At 26.9% G+C, this 13,895-nt stretch overlaps 1 protein-coding gene across 2 annotated transcripts in view; it reads right to left on the bottom strand.

Annotated features, from left to right (window-relative positions):
* Nucleotides 1-2,068: 2,068 nt before the first annotated feature.
* LOC100211138 (potassium voltage-gated channel protein Shaw) overlaps nt 2,069-13,895 on the bottom strand; it is a 31,794-nt gene continuing 19,967 nt past the window's right edge. For both annotated transcript variants that reach the window (XM_065801003.1, XM_065801002.1), the window contains exons 4-5: nt 13,108-13,260; nt 2,069-3,925 (exon numbers count right to left, since the gene is read on the bottom strand). In XM_065801003.1, the coding sequence (XP_065657075.1) occupies nt 2,186-3,925; nt 13,108-13,260 (1,893 nt within the window). In that variant the 3' untranslated portion in view covers nt 2,069-2,185. The remainder of the gene's footprint in view (nt 3,926-13,107; nt 13,261-13,895) is intronic.

Below are 13,895 nucleotides of genomic sequence, written 5' to 3'. Positions count from 1 at the left end.
TCATTTGTGTACAAAGATTGCCTCATGTCATTATGGCAAATCTTTTAATCAATGATTATTATTGAGAATTCTTCGTGATGGTTTGACAAGGTTTTTCCTGAAATTTTTTATATTAAGAGAGTTTACAAAAAAATCTTTTATTTTTTTCCTAATGTTTTATTAAAACTATTTATATCATTCTTTTTTTTAATTTGTTTATATGTTCTTTTTTTAGACGATGTATAAAAATACAAAAATAAACAAAAAATAATCATATAAATATTTTTATTTACACATTAAAAAAAAAGAAAAAAAGATTTATTTGCTATTCTCCTAATATAAAAAAAAAACCAGTCAGAACTTTTTCAAACCAACGCGACGAAATGGGGCGGAACTGTTGAATTTTGAACAACCTTTTCATGAATAAAACTGAATACAATGGAAAAAGATTGGAAAGTTCTGTGAAATTGATCATATTTCAAGAAGTTTCAGCAAGATAAAAACTTTCTTTAATTTAAATAAAGTACAGATATTATGCAGTAGCGTAGGCAGGGTTTTTGATGTTTCAAAAATAAAACTTTTAGGCTTTGTGCAAACTAAAGTATGCTCATTCTTCAGTCAAATGAGAATATTTTGAAAAAAAATGCCGCGATGGAAGCCTAAGAATAAAAATATCCAAAAAAGTTCGTTTCTCTACCCCGAATGTGAAGGCAACAAGTTAATAAAATATATACTTTTTGCATACTAAACTTAACATAAATTCATCAACAGCTTCTAAATTTTATTCAAAACCTGTTTTATTTAAAATCTGTGGATAAATTTCATTATTTAATAATTTTTTAGAGTTCGTCATTGACATAAGTGTCATATCGGAAACATTAAAATTAATGTGTACTAAATGAGGAGATAAAAAGCACAGTTATTTATTATTCACTTGCATTAAAAATTGTGTTTATATGACACAAAAGCAACTACATCTAGTAAAGTAAAGATAATACCTTCTGTTACTGATTTAAATAACAAAAACATGGGTGCTATTGGTCAAGGTGGTCAAATGCTCGCAACTTATAATTCAAAACATAATGGGGCAATAAAATATTTTTTGTACCACTAAAAGTTAAAAAAAATACATTACACATTTAATAAAAACATTTGTTCATAACGTTTACTGTATAACGAAAAAGTTTGAGTTTACAAAAACATCAAATTCATTTTCCCATGGTATTATTGATTATATAATTTTAAGTTAAGTTACCTAAAGCAGCAACTTGAATTTAAGAGGTTGTTCAACTATTAATGGTAATCCAGTGAGACTAGGTGAAAGTCATTTTTTATCAATAATACCTTGCAATCCATCATGATGAAGTGCAGTATCTAGTGCAAACAAACTTAAAACTGAGACTAGATTCATGCGTTTTGATTGTGATGTTGGAGTTAATTCTTATATTAAAGATAATATTACAAATTGTATTAAAGATAGTAAAGAAAATATTATCATACTTCCAAAGGCTTGGGATTAAATGTTTTACAATCCATATTAATCCATTGAAATATTGCAAAAACGTTGTCAAATTTTCTTCTTGTGACTTGTAGTTAAAAAGTTTTCTCATTTGAACAAATAATTGTTTTAAATATGGCAAGTGAAAAAAATTTCACTAGGAAAGAGCAGTCGCGAAAAAAAGTGTTTACAGCTTAAACTTTATGTAACCAATAACCTTACTCTTAAAAACTTTATTAAATTTAGTTAAAATATACATGAAATGTATTCTTTTACTATAAAGCAATGTAACATATAAATTATCTAAAATACTAAATAAATATATAAAGTATTGAACCACATATCATCTAAGCTATGGAACACCATGAACTTAAATTATTAAGTTCATTTCAGTTTAAAACAATAAACACTCGATTTATTAACAAAAGGTATTATATTTGAATTTTGTTATAATTTATAAGTGCCTAATGAAAAAATTAGGGTGGTATTTGGCCGTCCATATCTTTTTTGAGATCCTGTCTGTTTATTATTTAAAAACTTATACTTAAATTATATTTTACTTTAATCTATCCTATATTTAAACAGCAAAATAAAAAATATATTAGGTCAATATATTAAGCATATCAAAAAATAATATTCGGAACAACGAGTTAGTAAATTAAAGCTATTTCAAAATAATTTAACAAAATTACAAGTATATATTACAAATCATTGATTAACTGTAAAGAAATCCTTAAATATAGGAATATCTCTGTTTTTAACGCATGGAAAATTATAGTAATCTTCTATTCTCAACATTGAATGGCGCCGAAACACTTCCGTTTCTTCAATATCTGTTGGATCAAATACCCCAAGTTCAGGTTTAGTTTTAGCAATATGAAATGGTAAACACAATTTGTTTGTTTCTAAATTATTGATCGAGTTTGAAGATTGGCACGGACTGTTTTTGAAACTGATGCGATCGGTTTGGTTATCATAATGCGGTTCATTCATGCTATTTAAGCTTTTACTTCTTTGCGAGCAACGAGATGCAGACAATTTTTTGAAGTTATCGTCTTCTTTTAAAAAATTTAATTCTCTACAGCTATTGCACTCGTTCGAATGGTAAGGATTTTCTACGGATACACATATTTTTGGTAAACTATCTGTAAAATATTCATCATTTGAAAATGTTTTATTAATTGAATTTGGGGGACTCGTGTCAGCGTGTGACAACCCGTTCATTGTTTCTTTTCTGGTCTGGTCTGGTTGGGACTTGTCACTTTTTTCGTCTAACTTAACTGTATCAGAGTTTTTTTTTTCTGTTAATTTATTTGACAAAACCGTCGTTGTTTTTTCATTTATTTTCTCACAGCTCTCTTGATAAACGTTACTTTCAAATGTAGAAGTTCGATTTTTTTCTACAAGCTCCGAATCTGAAATCTGTTTTACAAAAGTATATTTTTTATCACATATGACATTTTTTTGGCCCGAGTTTGGTTTTTGTTCAGTTAAACTTTGAAGGCTCAAAGTAAATGCTGTGTCAGTGCTTCCAAGATGGTCGCTAGTTATTCTTTCAAAAGCAAACTTCCTTTTCATTTGCATATCTATAAACTGCGGTGAAGAGTTATTTTCTTTCCTTCGTATTGCATTATTATTTAATCGATCAATACCTTGTCTCTTGATAGTTCGACGATCTCTATCTCTCGATGATAAAGACAATGGTTGTCTTAGTAAGCCTCGGAGATTTCCTTCTAACAAACGTCGATTCTTTTGAGGCAAATTCATTCGAGCTTTAACATGGGCATAGTACACACTAAAATTACTTCCAATTATGGAGATTGGTAGAGCCACAATGAGCACTCCAATTACAGCACAGATTGATCCGAATATTTTGCCTAACCACGTGACTGGAACAATATCGCCGTATCCAATTGTGGTCATTGTAATAACACACCACCAGAATGCAGTTGGTATTGATGTGAATTGATTTTTAGTGCTGTTTCCGTGAATATTTATTTCAACAGCATATACAAGACTTGAAAAAATAATGACCGGAATAAGTAGCAAAAAAAAAAGTAAAGTAAGCTCGTGTGAACTGGACTTGAGTGTTTTCATAAAAACTTGCAGACCATACGAAAGTTTAAAATACTTTATTACTCTTAATAAGCGAATTATTACCAAGTTTTCGATTAGCTGAGGATAAAATTGAGGAAATATTAGCGAACAGTACGGTGGAATGATCGATGCAAAATCTAACCAACTTACGTAGTTTTTGAAAAAAACTTTTTTTTGGGGACAAACAATAACACGTAATAATAGTTCAATTGTGAAAAATATTAGGCAAATATACTCAATGCTGTCTAGTATCTTCTTTATAACTTTATTCTGTTTGAAAATTGCTTCTGTACTAATGCAATATGCAGCTATTGAAACACAAATCATCATACACGAAAGATAAGAAAACTTCTAAAAAATAGTAATTCTTTTTATGTATACAGAAAGTTACCTCCCATAAAAATTATTTCCTTTGGAAAAAATGAAAGTATTGCTTCATATACTTAAGCAGTAAAAAATTGGAAAATTTTTTTAAAACAATTAACAAACTTTTAAAAAGCAGAGAGTAATTTTTTTTTCACCTAATAATTTTGTTAAAAAGTATTTACATATCTAAACCGAACTAACTCCGAACAAACGTTGACAAGAAAAATATTACTAACTCTTATAAGAAAGCCCCTAAAAGTGCAATTAAATTTAAATTAAGAAGCCCAAAGCCTCACTAAAAAAATGAACCTCAAAAAAAAAATTAAATCAACTGACCCTGCCCAAGCTTTTGTAACACTTAAAGCTCATAAAGCATGTTTTTAAAAAAAACTTCCTTGTAGGTTATTGGCTCTCTCAAAAAGTGATATAAAAGCAAAATTAAATTAGATAAAATTAATAATATTCTTAGAAATAAATTAAAATCACAATTAATTTGATAATTTAAAAAAACTCTAAAATAAGTATTAAAAATAAAAGACTTTACAGAGAAATATTAACGGACACAAATATATATATATATATATATATATATATATATATATATATATATATATATATATATATATATATATATATATATATATATATAATATATATATATATATATATATATATAATAAACCAATAAAAACTATTCCAAAAATGACTCAGTAAACAGCCAATCAATACAATCATAGTAAAATGAACATTTTAATTAAATAGGTAAGTTAATTATATATTGGAACGTTTGCTTATTAAGAGAAGCATTTTCCTATTTAAAGTGGAGCGCTTCTTTAATGTTTGGTTGGAGCAGTATCCAAAACCTTGAAAGAATTATAGTTAGATGTATTTAAATGTTTATAATTTATTATTCCTATGCATGGGATTTTTTTAATTAGTTTCAAGGTGCTTATTTATTATAGTTGTTTTTTGCTTTTATTATATATAAAATGTTTGGCAAGGTTATTGTTGTATGTCTTAAATGAGATTATAGGTTAAGAAGTTGGGAGAGAGAGAGTTGTCTTTACGGAGTTAGTGCATCTTGGGTTACGCCTTTTTTTATTTATTTTTTGTTCTTTTCTTAAATATTTAATATAATTATACAATAAGATAGTTAAGATAAAAATCGTTATACAATAAAAAAATGTAGCAAAATACACAGGTATAAAAATAAAAACAAAACAAAAAAAGAACGCGGAGACTTGCAGAAGACTTTCAGGTCTTTTCATCGAGAATCGCTCGTGAATATTAAGTACATTAAATTAATATGAAATATAAAATAAAAAAACAAAACATTGTTGTAGTAATAATTTGCGAGAACATAAATTTTGTAAGAATGTATAAATAAAATTGATATAAAGAAATTCTTGATACTTTTATATATAAATACAAAAATATTTTAAAAAGTACTGTTTTTATAAACACATAAGATGGTAGATCAGATATACTGTTATATATTTCCTCATGTAAAAGCTTCATATTAATTTTTAGAAGAATTTAAAAATATAAAATATGTCTTCAAAAGATAAAATAATTACTTTTAGTTTTTTCTTGAATGAAAGATAATTTCATTCATTTGAAAAATTAAAATTTTTCAAAACTACTAACAAAGAAAAGCTCGTCGAAATGAAATACATGACTTTCCAAAATTAGTTAGAGAAAAAAGTTGCCGAATTAAATTATCATTTCTTAAGTTATATTTATTTTCATCTTTTAAAGTATATAGATTATGAAAAGAAACAGGAGATGCGTTGGTTTAACATTTGCACATAAAACAAAGTATATTAAAAATATTCAGCTGATAAATATTAAGAACTTTCATTTAAAATAATTATGGTTTGGCATGAGCAAATCGATCTTTATAATTGATAAGACGAGCAACATGCTTCTGCTGACGATAAAGAGGTAGCAGTTTAGATTTATTGATATTACCCCAGGCAATATTTGCATAATTTATATGGCAATGGGTTAAAGAGAAATATAATTGTGTTAAACTGTATTTATTTAAAGCATTTCTAGCTTTGTACATTATTCCTAACAAATCAATATGATACTTCCATTTAAGGTTTTCATCAATAATTTTTTTTGATTCCTAAAATGTTAGTAGTTCTTTTTTTATTTGAATTTTGTCAATAAAAAAAAAGGACAAAAAGAAAGCAATAGCTGTTTTTTTGAAGTTTGATGAAAAAGTACCCATTTAGTTTTAGTATCTCAGAAGTTTTAGAAAAAGTATCCATACAAAGCTAATAATACTTGGCTGGGATTTGAATAACACATAAAAATCTTTTCTTTATTTTACAAACTAATCAATTTTCGCAAAAAGTTATTGACTCTGAAATTAAGTTGTATATAGATAAGAAAATGAACCCATCTGTTTATACTTTTATTAACCCTCTTTTACTTACTGTTACCTTGGCTACAAAGCGAAATTTTAATTATTTCAGCGTGACTAGATTGACTTTCGATTTTTAAGAGTGATTCCTCTTATCTATCTTGATGTTTTACACTGCTAGCTTTTTCTTAATGTTCTACACTGCTAGCTTTTTCTTGACGCTTTACACTAGTAGCTTTTTCTTGATGTTTTACACTGCTAGATTAGGGAACTCTTCAATTTGACAATACAATTTTTACGTATCATCACATGTTAGATCGTCTCAGTAAACTACAACAGCTCCTCTAAATGTAGTAAGTACAAGTGGGTATTATTTTATAAAAAAATGAGTCAAGTATGTTTACATAACACAATCAGTTGTAGTTCATTCAATACCTTTTGAGAAAACAACTATATAATATTCAAGCTAAATTTCTAAGAGAAAACTTAGAGATTTAGCTTAATAATAATATATTTAAAATTTGTCATTTTTAGACTCAAACATATCAGATTCAGACAGTGAAGCTCATGATGATGATGGTTGATGGTGAAGCTCATGATCGAGCACATAATGCTACTTTTGATACTGCAATCCAATCACATGCACATTTAACTAAAAGAAATTTGTTTTCGCGCTAAAGAGAGTAAAGAGAGGTAGCAGACATCATTTCATGAGTCCGTTTTCTCTATCCAGATTGCTCTTGCAAAAGACCCTCAAAACCCTATAGCTTATTTTAGAGAGATTGTTGATAAAAAAATGATGGATCACTTTGTTACGCAATCAAACATGTACAGTGGCCAGAGTAATATAAATCAACCGTTAAATTTGGATGTTGGTGAATTAGAGCAGTTTTTTGGTGTTGATGATAAGCATTGCTTAAATGCTTAAGCATGATAAGCATTGCATAAATGCTTAAGGCCAGGTGTTACTGGGGGACAGACACGAAAAGGTGAGACAGACTTAATAAGGTGGCCAATATTATGAGTGAGAAACAACTTCCCCAAATCAAAGGAAGCTTACACTGCAACAATAGTAATGAACGCGAGGTAATATTAGGCACAAAATTAGGCAGACAAACTCCTTACGGTACGGCCATTTATTAGCTTATTTAATAAAAAAGTGACAAGTCCCAAATGAAAATTTAGGTATTAATGAATAAATGATACCATTCAAAAGTAGATCACCGTTGAAACAATGCAACCCAAAAAAAACCTGGAAAATGGGGCTACAAAATTTTTGTGTGTTTCTCTGCTACAGGAGTGATTCATAACTTTAAGTTCTACAACGGCAAAATACTGCCATGTCCAAATCAAACCGATATAGGAGCAGATAATCTGTATTTTTGAATATACTACAAAAATCTGATTTTCTAGTTGTAATTGTATAATATTTATTATATATACTGTAAAGATATACTTACAGTCTATAGAAATGTCTGTAGAGATATGCTTCTAATCAATGTATTGATTGCTGTAATTTTAATAAATAATTGTAGAATTATCATTTAAAATATTTTTATTCTATTATTTTATGCAATGTTTTGATTTTCGTTACCTTTTGACGGTATTTTAATGGTATGTTGCCAATATGGCAACATAAAAACAATTATTTTATTAAAATAAATTATTTTGTTTTTTTACTTCAATTCTAAATTATTTTTCTTTCTTATTTAGCTCTATGTCACATAAAATATTCAGGAAGATAATTTTTTTCTATGAAAACGTAAAATGGCGTAATAGAGGGTTAGTAACTCAAATATAAAATATTTCACACTTCCATTTATTGGAGTGTACTATTCCAAAATGAAAACTAAAAAATTTGTTAATAAATATTGCAAAGATGTTCCAATAGAATTAATTTTTACTAATAATAAAATACAAAGTAGTTTTTATTTAAAAGATTCACTTCCTTAACTACTTGAATTTCTTGTTGTTAACAAACTTTCTTGCGCTGGCTCTATTGCCAGTTTTGTTTATATTGGAGAAACCTCCAGGTATTTGACACCTAGAATAAATTAGCACCTAAAAACTGTTAAAAAAAATTCCATATATATATATATATACATCTAGTTGTAACTTTTGGATGTTTTGCATACTGCTCTCTAACCAAACATAAACAAAACATTTATTAGGAAAATGGTTCTCTTAAAAAGCAAACTTCTCATTATATAGTTAAGTTATCTATTTAATTAAAATGAAAGTCTATTTTGTTTTGATTATATAGATTGGCGATTTACTGAGTCATTTTTGTAATCAATTTTATAGGTATATGCGTAGAATTTTTGTCCGTTAAAATTTCTCTATATAGTCTTCCATTTTTTTAAATTTATTCCAGAGTTTTAGTGATAATTAAAACTTTGGAATAAATATTAAAATATTGAAATAATATAATTTAAAACATGCCAAGAAGAAAAAGTACCATGTATATATATATATATATATATATATATATATATATATATATATATATATATATATATATATATATATATATATATATATATTAGTTACTTAATTGGCCATTAGTGGTAGCCGCCAAAAGTGGCAAGTTATAGCAAACTATACCACAGGTTGGAAAGTTATCGGTTGGCCACTTATAGGGGATGTCTCTAATGGTCCACTAAGTAACCGATAGAGTAAAACTACAATGAACCGCTCAAAATGGCTATATAGGTTCACTATAAATCCACTACCTCAATTTTTGCTGGGGTTGTCAGGACTTTTTGTCAGAGTGTTTGTCATCTTATTATTTTAGAATTTATACCAACATTGACTTTTCCATAAAAGCAGAATGTTTAAAGTTTGTTATATACTTTTTGTTTTTGCAGTTATTTTTTATAATTTTACTGCTATTTTAAAACTTCATTGCTGCTGTAGAAGTGCATTAATATTGAAGACATGCTGATTTATTTTTCAAACATTTTTTCCGAACATTACATTTCTAACATAACATTTAATTTTCTTCTACCTGCCAAATTTCATCAAAAAATATTTACACTCTTATACTCTATTTTTACACTACCAGAAAGTACGCAATAGTATGTTTTTATCACTTTAACAAAAACAACAAATTTTATACAAATGTCTTATTACAAATTTACTGTTTTCTCAGTGTTTTTGGTCATACACTGTCCAAATCTGCACAAGTTTTTACTTTTAAGAGTTGACAAAATATTCCTGTTAGATTGTCGAAACGGCTCAAATCTTTTTGGTTAAAGTTATCATATACCTTTATATAAGCATTTGGAATATACCTTATTTATTATTGACCTCAAAACGTCAGTTTAAATAACAGATTAAATAATAGATACTATTGTCTTAGATGATCATTAGTTCTGCATAAAAACGATTTTTTCTCTTCTAAATGTACCTTTAAAATTCATTCCCTTATTCTTTATACTTTATATATTCCATCACCTGATTAAAGATCCTCACGTTTCTAGGTAAAAAAAACTTTATTTTTTAAAAAATCGAAAAGCTATTTGTATTTAGTTTTTTCTTGATGTTCTTAAATATATATGTAGTCTATAACTCTAAAATTAACTCTCCTTTATTATAATGTACATTTTTAGATATATGTTCTGTTTTTATCTGTTTGTTAATGTATTTTTTTTATGTAATAAACATTACAGCTTTTGCTACTTTCATACAAAAAAAAAAATTTAAAAGAAAATAAAAAAACCTTTCTTTCCTTATATATAAAAGTTTATTTAGTTTATTCAAAGCTAAAATAAAACATACTAAAGTGTGTTTTGATATTCCTTTAGAATAGATAATAAATTGGACATTCTTTTAATTTTGGAGAGAAACCAACCAGCTGATTAAAATGGAATGTTTTAGAAAATATCATAGAATTAAAAAGTAAGCAGCTAGAAATAGAAGTTGAGTTACCAATAAACGCAGTTGAGCTGCAATTAAATATGGAAAAGTCCCGCTTATTAAAAACTTAGCCCTTAACGCAATTAGCAGCAATTAACAATTAGCAATTAACAATAAGCGATTAACAAACTATTTGATGGTGTGAATTAAAACTGTAAATGAGAAGGAATATTGTTTATTTTTCATAAAAGTTAAAGAATAGTTAATCAGTAAAGTAAATAATGAAAACATATGTACACATTTTTGGGAAATAAAATCTGTCCGAGTCAAAAAGAAGAAGATCTGTTTTTACAAAGTTAATGCGTTTCTTTTATGATTATTACATTAAAAACTATACAATTACAGTTTCGATAATTTATATGCCTCTATAGTTTAAATAAATCATATTTGACAAGAACAATATTGACTGTTTTAGAAGTAAGTAAGAAAGCCTGAAGAAACCTTTGTAGACGTCATTTTACAAAACTCACCAAATGCACAACGAGCACTCCAAAGAATGATGTCTAGAAACTCCTTTTGGAAGTGTTATGATTTAAAATATTAAAAGCACATTACAATAAAGACAGAGCACTGCAGGTATAAACTTTTCCATTAACAAGTTAACAAATTTTTAACTTTAGCAACAAATCGTGCCCTGACGAATAAACCTATTTCTATTAATGCAATTCACTTAAAGTTTTGTGTCGACAAATGTGATGAATGTAATTGGGAAGAAATTGATACCAACAGAGTTTACAATCATGATAAAAAACCTCTGTGAAATACAATCATGATAAAACCCCCTGTGAAATACAATCATGATAAAAACCCTCTCTGAAATATAATCATGAAAAAATCCCCTAAGAGTAAAATACAAAGTTTATGATACTTTAAATAGACCAGTATATGCTGGGTGAGAGAATACCTTTCTATGAATGATAAAGTAAAAAAGGAAACGTGTAACTGTACATCTTTTTGTCTATTCTGGAGGAGAAATAGCATTGCACTACATCATATTTAAAAAATAAAATAAGATTGCCCAAGCACCCCAAATGAAACAGTTTAAGCAAACCTCCACAAAGCCAGAGTAGACATTTAAAAAAATATTAAATAATTGACCGCTAATTAGACAAGAATAATATCAAACAGACTGTTATTGCTTTATCTGACGGTCAATCTCCAAGATTCAACAGAGTTTTATTATCATTTATAAAAGGTAAAAATTTTCTTTGCCCAACATATCAAAACTGTTGTCACTCAGCACCTTGATCACTCAGCATCATTAATCATCTACAGCAGAATAATTTCATTTTCAAAACGTGTTTGCTATGGCTCAGTAACTTATTGGAAGAACAAACAAGTAAACACCAAGAAAGCTTATCAAAAAAATATCTGATAAAACCTTATCACTAGTACAAATACCTAGTTAGTTATGTGCAGTATAGGTATAGTTTTATAAAATTCATTTCTTTGTTTCAAAAATATGCGATTTATCATCGTAGTATTTAAGTATTCTTTAAGCATTTTAACAAAAAATATAAAATATAAATAAATAACCCACAAGCGAAAAATGCACATCTTTTAGTCGAATTTTTATAATCAAGTTTATCAATTTAAAAATAATTATTTTGTCAAAAAAGCAATAAAACGCTCAAGCTGTTATATGTTTAATGCGTTAGTGGTGTAGCGGTAAAGTGCTCGCCTCATAAGCAAGAAGTTCCGAGTTCGATCCCCACCACACCCCTGGTAGTACCGCGCTCAACTTGTTTCTCCGCGCAGCGGCCTTGTTCGTTGAGGTTCGTGTTTTGGAGTTATAGAGTTGAAAGAGGGTTGTGACCACAAAAAAAAAAAATGGTCTTCTCGACTGTAGTGGCCTTCTCGACCTTGGGTGGTGAATAATTAAAAAAAAAAAGTTGCTTTTACGTATATTACTTTTGCGAAATAACGAGAAGTAGATATTTTCCGAGTACGCTCATTTTTTGAGCTTAACATATTTTTGCATCATTGTATAACATATTATTAGCTTTTACTTCTCTTAAGTATGATGTAAGATATTAACGAAATACAAAGAATAAAATCTTTGTTAGATTAACAAGTTGTATTGTGTATTACTTTTATAGAGTGATTTATAGAAACAAAGATTTTTTATGAGTAAAGATTGCAAACAAAATTGGTAAAAATTTAGCAAGATTTTTATGTATAAAGGTTGCATTTAAAACATCTTTATAAAAGGTATATGTTATAGATGCACTAGCTGTGTTAGATTATAATAATTTTTCCAAAAATGACATTAGAAAACATATTTGAACTGTATGTTCAGTAAAATTATAATAAACTAATTTGCTTGGTTTCATATTTATAAATGACACACACACATACATGTGTGTGTGTCATTTATAAGTATGAAATCAAGCAAATTAGTTGCCCTTATAGCAGTATTGGTTTAAAAATACGGTATACATTTAAACCATTTTAAAGTATTGCATAATTTTTTAATTTATTGATTTATAAATTCAAAAGTGTACATGCAAGGTTGTGGCGAGTGAGACTTAAGTCTTAAAAGCACTAATTTAAACATGGCGGCGGAATTTATGACTTTGAAAAGATTAGTACTTTATTTTTACTACTAACTATATTTTTAAATAGTTCAAATTTCACAAAGAAGTTTCTTTACTTTTTTTAAAAAAAACCACATTTGAAGACTATTTTTTTTTAAAAAAATCTTTTTTTTTTAATTTTTATTTAATTTTTTTTTTTTATTTTTTTTTTTTTTTTTTTTTGCTTTTTGTTTTTTTTTTACGGGAAGTCTACATTAAACATTATAACTATATATAACTATAAGTGCTAACAGTTTTATTAGATGAAAAAAAAAGCAGAAATCGGGAACTAAATTTCATACCTTAGCAAGTTCTGATGAGAATGGGTCATCCATTATTTTCCAAATGCAAGAAAGTTTCTTATTTAAATATCCTGTCTTTAATGATAAAAAAGAAGTTTTACGCTCTCTGCTAAGATCTTCAAAACAAGGTCCCTCAAATGTACTGAGAACTTCCTATATAGAAAATTAAGTAAAAAACTCAAACGTAAAAACATTCTAGTTTTGGAGAATCTATTAAAAAATATATCTTTATAGACTCCACCTATACGTTTGAAAAATATATCTTATGCGTCTCCGCCCATCCCCAATCAAAGGTATAATAGCAAAATATCTTATAGTTTATGTTTTATTTATTAGTATATGAAATAAAAGAAACCTTCATTATTTTTAAATACAATCAAAAAAATCAAACAGACAAAAAAAAATTTAGTGCAAAAAGCGAAAGTTTTATATATGTATATATATACTGTATGTTTTATATTTACATTTATATACATATATATATACATATATATATATATATATATATATATATATATATATATATATATATATATATATATATATATATATATATATATAAATATATATATATATATATTTATATATATATATATATATATATATATATATAATATATATATATATATATATATATATATATATACATATATATATATATATATGTATATGCTTAGAAAAAGTTAAGAACATGACAACAGGGTAAAAAAGCGTATTTTAAAAATACGATTTGTAACATTTGTTACAAAGCGAATTTTTAAGTAAAATACGCTTGGTAACAAACCAAA

Source organism: Hydra vulgaris, chromosome 07 (genome assembly GCF_038396675.1).
Source record: "Hydra vulgaris chromosome 07, alternate assembly HydraT2T_AEP".
Classification (NCBI taxonomy): Eukaryota; Metazoa; Cnidaria; class Hydrozoa; order Anthoathecata; family Hydridae; genus Hydra; species Hydra vulgaris.
Note: the sequence above shows the minus strand (reverse complement) of the source record. Positions and strands in the feature narration are given on the sequence as shown.